The 19,371-nt window shown below is 43.2% G+C and overlaps 1 protein-coding gene across 4 annotated transcripts in view; it reads right to left on the reverse strand.

Moving 5' to 3' along the window:
• DOCK8 (dedicator of cytokinesis 8) overlaps positions 1-18,864 on the reverse strand; it is a 165,791-nt gene extending 146,927 nt beyond the window's left edge. For 3 of the 4 annotated variants that reach the window (XM_079995976.1, XM_079995975.1, XM_079995974.1), the window contains exons 1-3: positions 18,693-18,864; positions 10,121-10,223; positions 4,898-5,073 (exon numbers count right to left, since the gene is read on the reverse strand). In XM_079995976.1, the coding sequence (XP_079852102.1) occupies positions 4,898-5,073; positions 10,121-10,223; positions 18,693-18,745 (332 nt within the window). In that variant the 5' untranslated portion in view covers positions 18,746-18,864. Of the gene's footprint in view, positions 1-4,897; positions 5,074-7,959; positions 8,091-10,120; positions 10,224-18,692 lie in introns of those variants that run through there. The other variant, XM_079995977.1, reaches the window with a different exon arrangement.
• Between the last annotated feature and the right edge of the window lie 507 nt (positions 18,865-19,371).

Genomic DNA, 19,371 nt, shown 5'->3' on the forward strand with positions numbered 1-19,371 from the left:
AAAAAGTAACTGAAAATCGTAACTATGTTTATTGCTTGAGTTGTGCTTGAAAGAACTGATACAAGTGGAGACTGTTTCCCTCTAGAGGGAGCCTTTGAAATTGTTATAGGAGTGTAACTGGGAGGTCTCCAGCTGCAAGATAAGGATTCTGAGAACCAGAGATTGACCTTGGACCATTCAAAATGTTGATAGGAGAAGTTATTGTGACTGCATTATGTAAGATAAACTATTTGCTGGAAGAGCTTCATAAAAAGACGGATGACATGACTTTTAAAATTGATAATTTGGAACAGAAAGTGACTAATTTGAGACAAAAAGCGAGCACCAACACAGAAATAATTCAGGACCTGGCACAGGAACCTACTTTGGCAGAACAAATGGTGGATGAAAAGGAGAAAGTCGTTGTTTTTGAACCTAAAATAACACAAGCGGGATCCTTAGTTCTACAGAAGCAAATTGAAGACTATAAATTGAGGCCTTTTATGATTGAATCTAGAAAAAGCCAGATTTTGAGGATTGGATCCCGGCTTGGACTGAAGAAGGAAAGTTGGAAAAATCCCTCTACCCAGGGATTAATTGACTTTTGGGACATGGACTTGGATTTGGAGGAGATTGAAGTTTTGGGGGCCTTTGGATTTGGAGGAATCTTGAAATACGTCCTGAAACACTGTATAGACCCTAGCTTCAACTATGGAAATTTGGCTGAACTGTCCAGAAGGAATAAAAGTAATGTTAGGATGGAGTTCTCTCGAGATTTGCTCTCTAGCATTAAAGAGTATGAAGAAGATCTGCAGAAGGGACCTGGAAAAGAGTTAAGAGCCTCGGACATAAGATCTCCAGGTTGATGGACTATATGGAATTGACGGAAAGGACTGGCAGAATCCGAAACCAGGGAGAGGAGATGATGGAAGAAGATTGGAAAATTTGAAGTTTATATATAGAAATATCGCAAAATTAATGAGTGATAGAAAAATGGTGGATTGATATTTTATGGATTTAGCAGAAATGTTATAAGGAGTTAAGCATATATAAGTCTTTTAGTTTTAATGTTAAAATAAGGTTAAAAAAATATGTTATTTATAATATGATAGAGAATAGAGAAAGATGGAAAGGATCTGCTGAAATAACTAGTAGAAGTGGAATACAAAAAGGGAGGTGAGAGGAGGTCGAGGAAACAAGGGAATGAAAGAAAGAGTATCGAAAAGGGGGGATGTATTTTTTTTATTTTTAATAGTTTTTGTTTTGTTTTATTTAGGGTTAGGGTTAGGGAGTGGGTTTGGTTTAGTTTAGTTTAATGGGTTTAGTTTAATGGGCTTAGGTTGTGTTTTGTATTGTTTATATATTGTATTGTATTCTTTTTTTCTCTCTTTTGTTTTTTCTCTTGTCTTTTTTCCTTTTAAAAGTAATAAATATTATTTTTTAAAAAAAATAAAGAGGAACATTTTCACATTGCGCGTAAAGGAATGTAATGGAGGCGCATGGTAAACCTTCCTGGAAAGCGCATTCCACAAATGGGGAGCCACTGCAGAAAAGGCCCTTTCTGGTGTTGTCACCAGCCAAGCCTCTCATGGAGGAGGCACACAAAATAGGGCCTCACATGATGATTGCAGGGTCTGGGTAGGTTCACATGGAGAGAGGCAGCCCTGAGCTGTGGGTTTATATTTCAAAACCAGCACTTTGAGCTGGACCCAGAAACTAATTGGCAGCCAATGCAGTTGGGCTGGGATCAGTGTAATAATCTAAATCATTTCTTTTATAGCTACTAATTCTGAAGGAGGAGTGGGTAGAGTGAGAGGTACAACATCTAGCTTTTACAGTGGAACCTCGGTTTTCGAATGTCTCTGTTCACAAAAATTTTGGAACCCGAATGCCATAAACCCGGAAGTAAATGCTTCTGTTTTCAAACGCGCCTTGGAAGTCGAACTTCCAAGGCAGCTTCCGTTTTGAGTTTCCCTATTGTTTTGAGGCTTCTGTGTTGAGTTTTTGAACATTTCAGAACTTGAACGTTCTTCTGGAATGGATTAAGTTCGAAAACTGAAGTTCCACCGTAACAGAGACAGGGAGAGGGAATGGGGGCGGGGTGGAGTGCAGCATCTGTACCAATCTCCCTCTTATTGCTTTTTGTAAGGGTGATACATCACTCCAAATCCTGATAATTATACATCCATTCAAATCTGAGTACATGAGTGCATCTCTCCCTTCATCCTACACAGATATTCCAGTTCAAAATGCAATCTCTGCAGCTTTGCTGGATGAGGGGTGAATCCCCAAAAGCAAAGGTTTTCAACCTTTTTGAGTTCACACCTCCCTTGACCAACTACATTCTTTCTGCAGCACCCCTGTGGGGCCCAGGAGCCCAGTTATGTCCCCCTTTGCCTGCAGAGCTGGCAGCCTCTCACTGCTGCTGCCCCCCCCCGGTCTCCTGCCCCTCCCCTGCTCCAAAGAGAGGTGCCTCTTCACACTGCCCCACAGGGGCCTGCCAAGGGGATCTCCCCAGCCTTAGTGGCCCAACAGAGACTGGCCAAAGATGAATGTGAGGCCAGCACCTTACTCACCTTGGGAGGCGGCAGTGGCAGCAGCAGGTGCTGCTGGTGCTGGGCCTGCGTGCGGGAAAGGCTCCCCGTCAGCACCAGGCACTCAGCTCCCAGGCAGGCCTTGCATACAGCAAGCACAAGAAAGGCCAATGCAGTGCTTGCCCACCTTCCCAGACTCCCAACGGCAAGGGCTGGCGGACTGGCTGGCTGGGCTCCCTCCCCTGCTTGCTTGCTTGCTTGCTTGCTTACTTACTCTGAGCCGCCTCAGCTCCTGGCACCCAGCACTGCCTGACCAGCCCCAAAGGCACCTTTCGCCTGGGGAACTTGTAGCCAGGGCTGCAGCAATGAACAGCTTTGGAGGCCAAGATGCGAGAGGCCATCCGAGGAGGGAGAGAAGGAAAGAAGGACATCCTCCACTATCTATCACTTAACTCAGTCCATGCTGGTTCTCTATGGAAACACGGCATTGAACAGAAAGCCTATTTGGCGTGTTATTGGTGGCTGTGTCAAGGGCTGGCGTTGATTGGCTGTTGCTGCAGCAATAGGGCATGCAACTGGCGGCTCAACAACTCTGGGCCATTTTCTCAAGGGGCCCACTAGGGGACGCATAGGAAGATGGCCGACAATAACATCTCTCTGACCCACGGGAGGTATTTGGAGGCTATGCTGGGAGTAATTAGCCTCCCTAAACCCACTCAAGATGGTGAGTGGGGCCGTACGCCTGCTGTGCCTGATACCACCCCCAAATTTTTGAGGGGGATGGGGGCATTAGGCACAAAACCCTCCTGTGGGTCGGCACTCCTTGACGCCATCTCTGACCTGCGCCACTAGCTGCAAGAACTTCAAAAGAAATGATTTGGCATGAAGGAACACACATACTTCAGGAAATGAGGAGGAGTGAATACTGCAATAAAGAGGTCTCTGGAAAAACAAGATTTAATTTATGAGAAGATACGGTATGGCAAAGACTGATGGGGGAGGGGGGAAAACGTTTTATTTTTACTTATGTGATTAACCCCAAGAATCCCCTCCCTTCAAGAGTCAAAATCCAGAAATGAGGTTTTAAGGACTTAAGCTGTGAATCTAAGGCTGTGTGGAGATAAACTTTCGAATCAAAGTATGTTTTTAGAAGACTGTGGAAAGTACAAGAGCTTTGTTCCTACGCAGTCAAAAATGTCTTCGTCGCCATCTTGGGAAGCTCTGTCGGAGGAATAAGCCTGGGAGGACAGTGAATATCGTGGGAGAGACTCATCAAAAGGGCTTTAAGTACGACAGAGCTATGAATTTACGAGGGAAAAAGTGATCTTATCTCCGAAGGTGATGATTTATGGGAACCATCTGGATGGAGGTTCACGACGGGAAATCTACGCAGGAGCATTACCGGTGTATATCGGCTTAAGGAGACCATCAGGAGAGACCATAAAGGACAAAGAGAAAACATTTGATTAAGAAGTGATGTGGAAACAGTAAGATAAGACTGGAAAGAACTATGAATATGTGTTTGGACTGTTTGAACATCTATTTGGACTTATGTGGACTGATTTGGACATTAATGCAGAAGTAATGATTAGATCAGAATCCCTCCTCGGATCTGGAAGTATGGGACCCCCCAACAAAATTTAAAAATTCGGCACTGTAATTTGGAATCTATGTGATGTGGTTTGATTCGATGTGATTGGCCGGTTAATAAAAAATTATTAAAAAAAAAAACAACAACAACAACAACTCTGGGCCATTTTCTCAATTTGGAGTCCCCAAAAATTGGGGGCATGTTATACACGGGGGCGTGTTATACATGGAAAAATACAGTAATGTGCCCACAGAATTTAATACATGCCTTTCTTCTCCAGATGTTTCCCTGGAACATATTTTCAATACCAGGTGAAGCCCCAAACAAGAGTAATAATAATAGTCTATTCCCTAAGCCACTGAGTACTCACAGCCCACTTCTACACATCATCTGATGGTTAAGGGGAGATGCTTCTTAGCTCGGAAAATGTACTATCTCTCTGGTGGGCTGCAAACCTGTTGGGAGTTTCTTTAAAAAGTAATCCCTGTTTCCAGTCAAGGACTGGAGTAAATTTGTGGATTATACGAGAAACATATGTGATGAGCAAACAATGTTTGTGGGTTTACAGGAAGCTTTGTGAAGAAATAATATTAGAAACACTGTAAAAAAGGGAACAAGGGAGTAAGTTTATTTAAAACAAAAGGCAATGTTAAATTTAGAATTGCGGGTAGAAGATTTGATAACGGAAGATTTGCAGATGAGTCGAAGGAAGTCAAAATTTGTATTTGTAATAATATTGAAAATGTATGTTTAAATTTTATATTGGAAATTGAATAAAAATAATTTTCCATACCCTTCTTCTGGCAATGATGGCTGCAAGGTCCTGTGCTCCTTTGGAGTAAAGACTACCTCCAAATCATCTTCAGGAAAGTCACCAAGTTCTTGCAGGAGTTCCAAATCCAAGTTATTCATCTGCATTGTTAGGAAACCTTCAAAATCCACTGGTTCTACAGCATCATAGAACTGAGGCTAGATGTTACAAAACAGAAACAAGTGGCTCATAACTTTTTTATATAGGAATGTTCTAAGTACAGCCAATGACTATGGATCATATTCAGTTAAGTTTTACTTAGGGTAAACCCAATTAAATTAATGGTGCCTCCAAGTTTTCCTGAAGAAAAGCAGTAGGGCAAACATGGATGAGCCCTCTGTTTCTTGGGTGGGTGGGCTTTAATCAGTGCTTTTTTTCTAAAAAAAAAATGTTTAGGGATACTCTCATTATCCTACTCATATTGAAATACTGCCCCTCAATGAGGCAAAGCTTAGATTCACAAAATGTTTAGGAGTATACGTATCCCTGCATCCCCCCAGGAAAAAAGCACTGGCTTTAATTATTTGCTTCCTTTCAACCATTTTTCCTTTTCTTTCTTTTTATGGAAAAATAGCACTACTTCAATATAACAGTATCCCCAGATGCTGAATAATTACAAGGGAATTAACATTAACCCCCCAGCAATTAAAAGGAAGCAGTGAAACTTTTCAAACAGGAAGCTTTTGATTAAAGAAACAGAAGCCCTTAAAATCCTCAAAAGCCTCTCCACAATAAGTAGGCAATATGACACAGCAACTGTGTTTATAAAAAAACAAGCAAAAGCCCACCCAAAGTTAAGTCTGAAAAAGTAGGATAACACATAAAATATTGAATGTAGTAATTTAGCAATGTCATCTGGAGGTGTCATGAAAAGTGAGTGGGTGACATTTTGAGGGTAAAAGGCCTATGGCTGAAGGAGCTACAGTGGTGCTTCGCAAGACGAAATTAATCCGTTCCGTGAGGCTCTTCGTATAGCGGTTTTTTCGTCTTGCGAAGCAAGCCCATTGACAGCTTAGCGGATTAGCGCTATTAGCAGTTTAGCGGCTTTTAGCGGATCAGCTGATAAGCGGCTTAGGGCTTAAGAAAAGGGGGGGGAAGGGAAAAAAACCCGCAGGAACTCGCAAGACATTTTCGTCTTGCGAAACAAGCCGATAGGGAAATTCGTTTTGCGAAGCGCCTCCAAAACGGAAAACCCTTTCGTCTAGCGGGTTTTCCGTCTTGCGAGGCGTTCATCTTGCGGGGCACCACTGTACAGTGGTATCTCGGGTTACAAATGTTCGAGTTACAAACTCTGTTAAACTGGAAGTAGTTGCTCCGGGTTGCAAACTTTGCCCCAGGATGAGAACGGAAATCGTGCACCGGTGGCGTGACGGCATCGGGAGGCCCCATTAGCGAAAGCGCACCTCAGGTTAAGCAGTTTCGGGTTAAGAACAGACCTCCGGAATGAATTAAGTTTGTAACCCAAGGTACCACTTCTTAACTGTAAGTCAGAAGAAAAGCAAGTTGTTTCTAAAAACATTACTTTTCACATAGCTCTCAATGGTGGGAAACTGCAAAGAGCAACATTATTTGATGGGTTAGATATCACTGTGCAATGTAGCCAAGAAAAGGGTAGTGACTAAAAACATCCAAGGATGTGTGAACACGCATGTGTGAACAGTTAAGAATACAGTGGTTAATGAAGAGGGACAAGCATTCTCCCCATAGGAACTTTCAGGACTTCATATGTTCTTCAAAATTGCCTTCATACGGAAACTGGTTTAAGCACCATGGCTGCAATCCTATCCCCACGTACCTGGGAGGAAGCCCCACTGAATTCAATAAGACTTTCTTCTGAATAGACATTGTTAGGCTTGCACAGTTAGTCCTGGTGAGCCTGGGTTCAGATTAAACCCTAGAAATTAGCATCAGTTTCCTATCCTGCTACTGGAAACTCATTCTCTATCCTGAGATAGTATTAAAAAGTGAGTCCTTCTCTACATCCTTGCTCACCTCACCAGTTTTTTAAACAGTCCTGTCAATAACTTATTGGGTTGAATATTTTGATAAGTATAATTAAGGTGTGTTTTTTCAAGTCCTTGTTTTCTTTTCTCAATCTCACTGAAGTTTTGCTTAACTGCTAGTATAAAATGAAAAGTAAAGTGCATTTGCATTTCAGTGAGTTCTTTTTTTAAAAGATGCTTCAGGAGATGTGACCAAGAGAAATAGTGTACGGAAAAAAAGCATTCTTATTCTGTCTCTTGCCAAACCCTTATTGTGGAGAAGTACAATGCCACTTGATGTTCTTAAGCAGCTTTAGATAAGTTAACTGTTGAGACTACAAACTTACAATGTGTTAGGGTGCTTCAATCCCATTCATTTACTGGACAGTAGCCAAAAATATTATTTCACCATATAACATTTTTCACAGTCAAATGAAAGGACACAAGGTTTACGTTAGATGTATCTTTTAACTGTTTTGGTATAATCAAAGGAAGCCATCTGAGAAGTCTTTTGCTTCGCAATCCTTTGCTTGGTTCTCCAAGCTTAAATCCTCTTTAAGTCAATGGCACTTACATGTTCATAACTGAACACTCCCATTTTCCTTGAGAAGAACCATGTACTATGATACCTTATGACACCATGAGGTTAAAGACTAACAAATATACTCTAGGGTCAGATTTTGTATACTGGATCCACTTTTGGCCCTTCTGGAATTTATATCAGGCACACATTAGGCTGCAAAGAGTTTTAAAATTAATAAACAAAATCTAAATGTACTTGTGGATAAACACAGGCTGTGCCATGTGTTTTTGCTTTCCATCCATGTAAATTGTGCATAATTTGCTGCTCTAAAATTGTGTGCTTGTCACTTCCAGAGAGAAAGTTTTGCAAACTTCTGAGGCAAGAATAAAAAATATGAGAAAAGGGTTCAAAGAGTATTCATTATAAAAGAAAATCTGTCAAAAAAAGTTCAGTGCAGTTGCTGAAGAACTGAACCTATTTAAGAAACATGGTTTATCCAGTGAAAAGCAAAGTAAGGATCACACAAATTGGGTACATACCTTTTCTGTACGGTACAGTCAGCAGCAATCAAAATGGCGGATACAGGAAACAAACAGTTTTAGCAAGCTTCTTAGGAGAAGCATTTGAGAGCAAAAGATGGACACACACACCCTCCCAACGAATAACCCACAAAGAACAAGTTAAACACCACAACTTCTCAGATTGAGGAAGTGAGTAAAAAGATGGTTAGCTTTGACAGACAGGAAGCATACAATTATTATAGCGTTCCAAAGCTGTAGCTTAAGAAAATGTACTTTTAAAAGTCTGAAGATCTCGTATTCAGCAAAAACTATGCAATGACAAAATACCCTTTACATTTAGATGAAACAGAAAGGAATAATTATATCTGAATAATAGGGGTTGTCATGTTTAGTTTATAATAGGCAGCTATTCTGAAAGATTCCATGTTATTTCAAAACATCATGTGGACAGTCTAGAAAAAGTAATACTCTGTAGAACCTTAGGACTGTATAACTCTAAAGTGGGGGTAGGATAATTTTTATTATTTCTTTTTATTTATTAAATGTCTATACCTCCCTTCATCCCAGGATCAGTATGTTTTGCAATATAAAAACACAAAAATATATAACATAGTAACAAACAAAAGCAATATCCGGCCACACAGTATTTATTTGTTCATTATTTATTGTTAATTTTGCTGCATTAAATGTGCAGTCTGTAGTTGTCTTCCTTTGTAATGTTTTATTTTGAAATATTTAAGATAATATTTTAAAGGTAAAGGTAAAGGTACCCCTGCCCGTACGGGCCAGTCTTGACAGACTCTGGGGTTGTGCGCCCATCTCACTTAAGAGGCCAGGGGCCAGCGCTGTCCGGAGACACTTCCGGGTCACGTGGCCAGCGTGACATCGCTGCTCTGGCCAGAGCCAGAGCCGCACATGGAAACGCCGTTTACCTTCCCGCTGGTAAGCGGTCCCTATTTATCTACTTGCACCCGGAGGTGCTTTCGAACTGCTAGGTTGGCAGGCGCTGGGACCGAGCACACCCCGCCGCAGGGATTCGAACCGCCGACCTTTCGATCGGCAAGCCCTAGGCGCTGAGGCTTTAACCCACAGCGCCACCTGCGTCCCAAGATAATATTTTAGTTTCCTGTTAATTATGGTGATTTGAGGTGATTTGAATGTATACTTTATATTTTAATTTATTCAGTCATGTATTATTCTAGATTGTTGTAAACCACTTTGAGAAATAATAAGAAGTTATGTTTTGCAAAAACTTTATCTCCATCCCCCCGCCCCAGGCCAATGTTGACTCATGGGCAGAACCATCCACCAGTGAATCAATCATCTGGTGTCAGAATGACATCAGATGGTTGGCACCTGTCAGAATGTAACACTTTCTGTAGCACTTCCCAAACACCTTCCCAAACACCTACTCATTGGGCTCTTGGAAGCCCTGAACAAGGAGCTTCGTAGGCACTGCCAATTGGCAGTATGTGCAAAGCTCCCTTTGGCTCAAATTTGCAGGTGAAAATGGCATGCAAGCCGGGAGTTTCCTACACCTCCTGTATACAGCTCCACAGAACAAATCATGCTGCAAGTTTGAAAATGCCACCTCAGGTATTCCACATACAATTTTAAACATTTTAGATACCGATAATGTTATACTGCTCTATTTTTAATTTGTATTGTTTTTAATTTTATTGTATATTTTGTGTATTTTGCTTTCATTCTTGTGCACCACCAGGAAATAATTACATAAGGGACGGTATATAAATAAATATTTCCCTTGTTAAGCATGGTATTCATTCTCAATTGCTTAAAATAAGGGGACACACCAATAAAATTATGCATTTCATCAGGATACTTTAAAATCCTAAACATTATTGGTCTGATTTTAAATCATTGTCAGGTAGATGCACTTACAATGGTCAAACAACATCTCTGAAGAGTGGGCTGTCCTATTTATGTAATAATGTATGTTACATGCAAACATACTAACAGCATTGTTTTATAGGAAAAGGGAGATGGAGAGCTAAGAAGTGGCAGAAGGCTGTGTGCATAACCTCTTCCCTGCCCAGTTTCTCCACTCCAAATTCCCTCCAATAGCCCATCCCACACACTCAAAGGCTCTGTTCCTTGTGTTAACTGGAGCTAACATCATGTAAAGAGCACAGAAATACACCACAAGCTCCATACTTACTAGCTGAAGGGAAGAGAAACCAGGGTTGCTGATACTTCGCTGAGACAACTGTCCAAGGTTGGCCTGCTGCACAAAGTGTCGTCTTATTTCTGCCGAGGAATGCCTTTGACATAAAAAGGAAGAAGATACCAGCCATTCCCAAATTAGGTCCTATTTTACTTTAAGTATTTTGACACGTGATACACACAAGTCCTGCTATCCAAACATTTGTCATACAAAAATTCACTTATCCAAACATGAGGAGTTAGCACCCAAAAATACAGACAACAAATTCAGATTTCCAAACATGTACTGTTTAGCATGTAGTACTATAAATAAATAAGCACAGTAAACAAGCCTTACTTCTTTGTGTTTTGCTGGTTCTCAGCAGCCACTTTGTCAGAAACCCCGGGGGGGGGGAGATTCAACAAATAAGAGAGCATTTTTTCCTTCTTTGTTTAGCTTTTGCAAGGTTTCAGATGGTTTTCCCTGGTTTTTTCATTCTTTCGGGGTCAACATTCTGTGGTTAGGTACGCATTAGAAATTTCCCAATAGGAATCCACAGAAATTGCAGACTCGTTATGTAAATGTTTGCCTAACAAATGATTTCCTGAGAACACATTGTGTTTGGGTAGTGAGACCTGCATGTATTTGTATAAAAATATGCTCATGGCCTCTAAACTAGGCATAATGAACTCACAGCAAGATAAATCAAGTGGAGCTTCTATGCCTATATAGCAAGTGCAGAAAAGAGAAAGGAGGGAGAAGTCAAATCAAACCACCAATTTAAGAATCCCATAAAAATGTTTCAGATATGTTTTGCAGAGCGTGAATTCTCAATATTTCTGTGTCTAGCCTCTAGTGACTACGAAGCAAAACAATCCCTTTGATCAAGGGTGGGGAATTTGTGTCCCACCCCTAGAATGCTTCAACCATGGCCAAGGTGGCTGAGGCTGGTGGGAGTTGATTCCTAAGACCATGGTGGAAAGAAAATGATTACAATACTACATCAAGTATGGATTTAAAAGACTCTGAGCAATCTTTATTTATTCAGAAGTATGTGCCATTCATTCTGTATCTTACATAAATATTTAAAACCATGTGTGTGTGTGTGTGTGTGTGTGTGTGTGTGTGTGTGTGTGTGTGAATCTACTGTCTGCAAAGAGGAAGCAACAGATTCGAAGCAGGAAGTTCCTTTGGTAGTTATGTTTTTGCCTGGTGCCAAAAGACAAGTAATGATGGTGCCAGGCAAGCCTCTCTGGGGAGAGCATTCCATAACTGGGGAGCCACCATAGAAAAGGCCCATTCTCTTGTTGCCACCCTCCAAACCTCTCTGGGAAGGAAAACATAGAGAAGGGCGTCAGATGACAAGCGCGGGGTCCAGGTCGGTTCATAAGGGGAAAGGTGATCCTTAAGGCATTGAGGTCTTGAGCCGTGCAAGGCTTTATAGGTCAACACCAGCACTTTGAATTGGACCCAGAACCTAATCAGCAGCCAGTCCAGTTGTGCCAGGATTGGTGTTAAATGCTCAAATCGTCTTGCTCTGGTGAGCAATCTGGCCATTGAATTTGCACCAGCTGAAGTTTCTGAGCCATATTCAGAGGTCTTACCAGAGCATAGGCCACAGAAGTCATAGAATCATAGAATAGAATAGAATCATAGAATCATAGAATCATAGAGTTGGAAGAGACCACAAGGGCCATCGAGTCCAACCCCCTGCCAAGCAGGAAACACCATCAGAGCACTCCTGACATATGGTTGTCAAGCCTCTGCTTAAAGACCTCCAAAGAAGGAGACTCCACCACACTCCTTGGCAGCAAATTCCACTGTCGAACAGCTCTTACTGTCAGGAAGTTCTTCCTAATGTTTAGGTGGAATCTTCTTTCTTGTAGTTTGGAACCATTGCTCCGTGTCCGCTTCTCTGGAGCAGCAGAAAACAACCTTTCTCCCTCCTCTATGTGACATCCTTTTATATATTTGAACATGGCTATCATATCACCCCTCAACCTCCTCTTCTCCAGGCTAAACATGCCCAGCTCCCTTAGCCGTTCCTCATAAGGCATCGTTTCCAGGCCTTTGACCATTTTGGTTGCCCTCCTCTGGACACGTTCCAGTTTGTCAGTGTCCTTCTTGAACTGTGGTGCCCAGAACTGGACACAGTACTCCAGGTGAGGTCTGACCAGAGCAGAATACAGGCTACCCCTGTCCAGATAGGGGCAGATGAGCCACCAGCCAAAGCTGGCAGAAGGCACTCCACACCACTGAGGCCACCTCGGCCTCAAGTGACAGTAGTGGATGCAAGATCCTCCCCCCAAGCTATGAACCTGCTCCTTCAAAGGGAGTGTAATCTCCCAGCCATCTGGTCCAGGGAACCACCCACTAACAGTGCCTCTGTCTTATCTGGATTGAGCTTCAGTTTATTGACTCTCATCCAGTCCATTACCAAGGCAAGACATGAGGCAAGATAACAAAAGTAGCAGACATCTCAAAATTGTGTAGATTACAGGAATTGGTGGAGACGGCTCAACTGACTAGTAAACCCAGAGGAAACTCAAAGCAAAAATTTGCGGAAAAATGGGGTGGTTATAGAAGATATGTTCAAAAATACAATAATAGTTTTGATTCCGTGCTAGCATTCGAGTGATAAAGGAACAACAATTAAGGATTTGTTATGTTTTCAGAAGGTATTAGAAAAATTATATAGAAAGGTTTATCGTTTTGTGTACATTCAAATGCAAGATAAAATATATGCAAAGGGACTTGACAGGAAGTCAAAGTTGAAGAAAAGATTTTGGAAGATAAAAGGGGGGAAAATATTTACTTTCATTATTATCATTTTGTGTGTGGGTGTGAGTGTGTGGGTGTCTGCATATATGTGTGTTGTTGTATGCAATGTTTGGGAGGAAATAAGACAGTAAATAACAAATAACAAACTAAATATTGATGTATGTAATTTTAATTTTTTAATTATATTAATTATATTTAGTGGTAGTATGGTAGTTTTTAATTATATTTAGTGGTAGTATGGCTGTATTGTTTTTTGTAACATAAAATAATTCAATAAAAATTATTTTTAAAAAACCCCAAAGAAAATTGTGTAGATTATTACTGCCAGCACCATAACAGCAGGATGGATATTTGGTACAATGTTTTGCCAGTCATGCGAATATTGTTCAAAACTGGAAACTCAGAAATAGGAAGTTGCTATGTCACAACAATCCACCAGGGTCCCTGGTGCGCACAAGTCGTATCCCTCATGACACACAGTTGTGGAAGACAGCACACAGGAAATGCTGGCAGTGACCACAAAGCTGTTCAAAAAACCCTTACTGTTCAAAATTGTATGGTTTTGTCATGAAATCAGGCAGCCAGCAGTTAAGTTTGCTGTGATGGTATCACATAATAGCAGGGTGTCCCTGAACGTATCAGTAGACTCAAGAAATCCTATACAAAACAAAATCTACTAGGAGGTTGGATGGACTGGCTGCCAACTCAAGAGCTCAGTATTTTATAACTATGTAATTCTGAATGGTGGCAGGTGGGTGTGGATCTGGATACTGTGAAACAGAAAAGGTGCCATTTCCTCCTCCCCTTCTCTGAAAGATCCCCCACAAAAAATAACCCTCTACCTCTAGGACGTTTGCTATAGGGCTTACGCCTGAGCAGCACAACCTCCTTCTCTTTCCTTATCCCACCTCTTCCCCCAACAACACCTCAACATATTGTAGGCGTTCTGGAAGCTCACAGCTCCTTGTCTGCCATTTTAAGAAAATGTTTTTCTTTTAAAGGACAAACTTATACATTTCTATATACCTAGCGAATCCTTCAAACATGTAGAAGCCATAACCTAATTTTAAGGTGGCTCTGTTTTGCTTGCCACTTGGTAGGCATTCAACCAAATGCAGTTCACAACATAAAAATATAATATAAAAGCCCTAAATATATGATTTTAAAACCCTAATAACTTCCCCCCCACACACACTTTAAAGGGGTATTGTGGTCTAAACCACAGAGCCTAGGGCTTGCCGATCAGAAGGTCGACTGTTCGAATCCCTGTGATGGGGTGAGCTCCCATTGTTTGGTCCCAGCTCCTGCCCACCTAGAAGTTCGAAAGCACGTCAAAATGCAAGCAGATAAATAGGTACCACTACGGTGGGAAGGTAAACGGCGTTTCCGTGCACTGCTCTGGTTCGCCAGAAGCGGCTTAGTCATGCTGGCCACATGACCCGGAAGCTGTCTGCAAACAAACGCCGGCTCCCTCAGCCTATAGAGCGAGATGAGCGCGCAACCCCAGAGTCATCCGAGACTGGACCTAATGGTCAGGGGTACCTTTACCTTTACCTAGATGTTTATCAGCCAAAGGCCTGGTTAAAGAGGAACGTTTTTGCCTGGCACCTAAAGGTGTATAATGAAGGTGCCTGGCAAACGTCCCTGGGGAGAGGCTTCCACAAACAAGGAGCCTCTACAGAGAAAGCCCGTTCTCGTGTTGCCACCCTCTGGACCTCTCAAGGAGGAGGCACATGAAGAAGGGCCTCAGAGGATGATCTCAGGGTCCAGGTAGGTTCATATGGAGACAGGCAGTCCTTGAAGTATTGCGGCCCTGAGCTGTTTAAGGCTTTATACCTCAAAACCAGCACTTTGAATTGGGCCCAGAAACTAATTGGCAGCCAGTGCAGTCGGACCAGGATTGTTGCAATACGTTCAAATGGTCTTGTCCCAGTGCGCTGCTGAGTTCTGCACTAACTGAAGTTTCTGAACCATCTTCAGAGGAAGCCCAACATATAATGTTGTAGTAATTTAACCTTGAGGTTACCAGGGCATGGACGACAGTAGTTAGGCTATCCCTGTTCAGATAGGGGCATAGCTGGGCCACCAGCCAAAGCTGAAGGAAGGCACTCTGTGCCACTGATGCCACCTGAGCCTCAAGTGACAGCAAAGGATCCAGGAGCTTCACTTTGTTGGCTCTCATCTAGTCCATTATCAAGACAAGACAATGGCCCAGCACTTCCACTGTCTCACCTGAGGATGTAAAGGAGAAGTAGAGCTGTGTGTCATCAGCATATTGCTGATAAACGTACTCCAAACCTCCACTTAGCAGTTTCATGTAGATGTTAAACAGGACAGGGGAGAGAATCGAGCCCCACATCGAAGCTTCCACGGGGCTGAAAAATACTCCCCAAGCAACACCCTCTGGGAATGACCATCCAAGTAGGACTGCAACCACCGCAAAGCGGTGTCACCCACCCCTAATTTGGATACCATGGTTGAGGTTATCAAAAGCCACTGAAAGGTCGCAGAGAAGTAACAGGGACACATTTCCCCAGTCTCTCTCCCAACAGAGGGCATCATACAGGGTGCCCAAGCCACTTCTGTGCCAAAACCGGGACTAAACCCTGATTGAAATGGATCTAGAAAATCAGTTTGCTCCAAGAGTGCCTGGATCTGGTCTGCAACCACCCACTCTAGAACCTTGCTCAGGAAAGGGAGACTAGCAACTGGCCAGTAGTTTGCAAGATTTTCTGAATCCAGGCAGTGTCTCTTGAGAAGTGGCTTTACCACTGCTTCCTTCAAGCAGGCAGGGACCACCCTCTCTCGTAAAGAGGCATTAACCATCTCCCTGGCCCAGCCAGCTGTCCCCTCCCTGCTGGTTTTTATAGGCCAAGAGTGGCAAGGGTCCAGAGTGCAAGTGGTCTCCCTGACTGAGCCAAGGACCTGGCATTCAGCAGCAGGAGCCACAGACCCGAGGGCTGGCCGATAGGACAACTGCAATTCCCCAGGTTGGAGGAGGGGCTGGCACATGGCACAGTCACCAACTGCCTGTGTTGTGTGCCCCTTACTCCGCCTGCCCCCCCATGCCATACCTCCCCCTACCTTGAACCACTGTGATTGGGGCCCCCTGCTCTCCCTCACTCCTCCCCTCTCAGGCACATCCAACAAAGAGACCTGACTTTGACCACAAATAAGTTGTCAGTTAAAAACAGTTAAAAATAATTAAGACAATTTAATCTTGCATGTACAATGATAATAACCAGAGGAATAATCACAGGTGATCAGAAGTCCCTTAAGAACATGAATTGTAAAACGGAAAACTAAAATGGGCTCTTTAACAAGATTAATTTGTCTTTATCTTGATCGGTAACTTTCATCACATATTGAAGAACAATTGCTATTTATACACTGTGATCTCATTATTCATAAGATCTGATAAGATCATTAAAACTCAAAAATAAAATCTGCATGTGCCAGTCATTCTTAAAACATTTATCTGTGTTCTGCTCCCCATGATTCCTTACTCTATAAACACAGAATGTGCATGATTCTGGTACAAAAAGCAGGATAACCTTGTAGTACAACCTGGAATTCTTCAGTCTGATGGCAGTGATTATTGGAGAAGAAGAAGAAGAGTTTGGATTTGATATCCTGTTTTATCACTACCCTAAGGAAGCTCAAAGCGGCTAACAATCTCCTTTCCCTTCCTCCCCCACAACAAACACTCTGTGAGGTGAGTGAGGCTGAGAGACTTCAGAGAAGTGTGACTAGCCCAAGGTCACCCAGCAGCTGCATGTGGAGGAGCGGGGAATCGAACCCAGTTCACCAGATTATGAGTCCACCACTCTTAAACCACTACACTACACTACACTACACTTTTGACAAAAGAGCATGAAAATATTAATTGCATTACTGGAGTAGACAAAAGTGCATCTCGTCCCACATTTATTCTATACCTGTGACCAGTAAGATGCCCCACAATAGTCATCTCCTTTCATTTATCCTAGCAACTGGAATTAGATTTGTTTAGCTAAACATATACCTGGACATGCTAGAGGGAGAGCACTGAAGCATCTGAAAGGTCCCAACAGTTGAGTTTCTAAAATCTCTTACATTTTCTGCAGTGGCTTTTACTCAACTGCCACAATACAAAGACATTTTTGCAATTGCACAACTGCAGAATTTCCCGGTTGTTCTATCCTTCAACTTACTGAATTTGACTACACATAGAAAAGAATCAAAAGGAGTAAAATGCTTCAGACTGGGAAAAACCTTTAACATTTTTATCTGCAGTTTTATTTTAAAGAACGAAAGCCTTCCATCTTGTTGTGTCAGGGACTGGGCAGATGAGGAGTGGTGGAGACTGCCATCCCCGGAGGCTTCCAGGCAGGAGACAGATGAAGATAGCACGGGCCCAGGTTCGTGGTGGTGGCACACCTCAGAAGAAGAAGCAAAGAGCTGGGAAATAATGGAGGGTGAGGAACAGGAGCAAGCTAGCAGATGCACTAGTCCTGAACAGAGAGAGGAGTCAGAAGTAGTAGAAACAGTACAGCCACTTGAAAGCCTGGGAGAGCCCCTTCCTCCTTCTAGAACTAGGCTCTCCCTTCCTGTATCTGGACAGAAAGATTTCATTGCTGGCCACCCTAGACGGCAGGAGGGGTGTGGAAGCTAGGAAGTAACTGCCAGATCAGCGGCTCAAGATTGAGGGAGCATATTCCGTGGCCTCCATGTATTTATGTTGATTTAAATAAAAGAACTGAAGGAAGCTCTCCACGTCTCTGATTTCAGTAGGTAGTTAGTCACGTAAAGCAACATAAAGGATTTAATAAAATGTTATATTAGTTCATCCACAAACAAGATTATTGAAATGGACAGTAGGAAATATAGTAAGTGATCAAAGTATGCATCCACAAAAAGTAAATTTAATTCCATACTTTTTTCTAGTAGGAAAATTTGCCTTGCCTGAAAGTATGCTCTACTGGGATTAATAGGATTAGGGTTGTATTATTAGATACCAAAAAGTGGTGGGGCGGGGGGGGGGAGCAAAACTGAGCAGAGTTTCAAATAACTTTTTTCTTTTTTTTTACCCCGAGCCATTTCCTGGGCCTTAACAGGTCAAGAGTTGGTTAAAGTTTGTGTGAGCCATATATTCAGCAGGTGAGTCTGCCCGTTACTGTATTTCTATGCCTAGGAAAGTAGTGCCTGTTGAATTTCTGCTTGTACAGTTATTAAAGGTGTATGGAAAAAGCAAAACATTCAATCGACAGCAAGCCACAAGTTACTTACAGCCTTAATTGCACTCAATTGGCATAATCCCAGTATTTTCACCAGGATTTTTTTTAATGGAAGTATGCCAAACATATATTCACTGCAGTTTAAAGCCATGCTGAGAACAAGTTCTCACCAAGTTTTTGACACTTCCTATTTCTCAGAGCTATGAAAACCTTCTATCAACTTATTACCACCACTCTGTGCAAATAATAATATGATCAGGGTTTTCCCCCCAGGAGGTGAGGCTTTCTCCTTCAGAATCGACCAAACAACAAGCTGCATCTAGATTTCTAACCCAATGCCAAGCGCAAACAAGTCTGGAATGAGGGAGACTGATTCCAACTCCCCCCCGCCAAAAAGCAAATTCCTTCGGCGCGTGCGTGTGCGCGCGCTCTGCTTCGCCTCTCCTTAACGCCCCGCGGGCCGCGGCTCTGCGGCGGAGTCTCGGGCGGTGGGCAGATGGGGCAAGCGGCAGATCTGCTCTCCGGGCGCTTCCCCAGCCAGCAAGGCCAGTCAAGAGCCGCTCTTGGGAAATGCCCCCAGGTGCCCTTACCTGTTGATTTTCAGAGCAAAGGCTCTCCTGTCCGAGCTGGGCAGAGTGGCCATGCCGAGGGGCCGGGCCGCGATCGCCCCGCGGGGTCCCGCTCCGCCGAGGAGGAAGCCTCTTTCTCGAGCCCTGCTCCGGCGCCGCCTCGGCAGGCACGTCGGGGCAGAAGAAACTTCCGCCTTTTGAAATCCGCAGGCGACGGGCAGGGAGGGGCCGGCGACGCCTCTGCCGCGGCGGGAGGCAGCCGGGGACCCCCACGCGGGCGGGTCCCATTTGGGAAGGTGGCCTAGCCTAGATCAAAACACCCCTGCAAGTCAAAAAGAAGTCTAGCTCATCAGGGAGAGGACGACGCCGAACCATTTCCCCTGAGGCTTTCCATTTTGAGGGCTGAGTCGTTTTCATACTTTTCTTCCCTGCCGTTTCTCACCTCATGGGATGTATCCTGCCATAGGGCCGGCCGGCCGCTGACCGGACTCCAGACCTGCTCTGCCCAGCTTGTTAAAACGTTACGCCATTTTATAATATTATTACAGTACTCTTTTTTAAAGGCTTCCAAGTGACACCGAACACGTTTCTTTCGTTTCGGGAGGAATCTGTTTCCTTCTGAGAAAGCATTTCAGAAGTCGGTCCCGCTTGGCAGATCTCCCTCCACGTGCGTGAGCCGGGAGCTCTCGTCCTGCCTTCC

Source organism: Podarcis cretensis, assembly GCF_951804945.1.
Source record: "Podarcis cretensis genome assembly, chromosome: 11".
In the NCBI taxonomy this organism is placed as follows: Eukaryota; Metazoa; Chordata; class Lepidosauria; order Squamata; family Lacertidae; genus Podarcis; species Podarcis cretensis.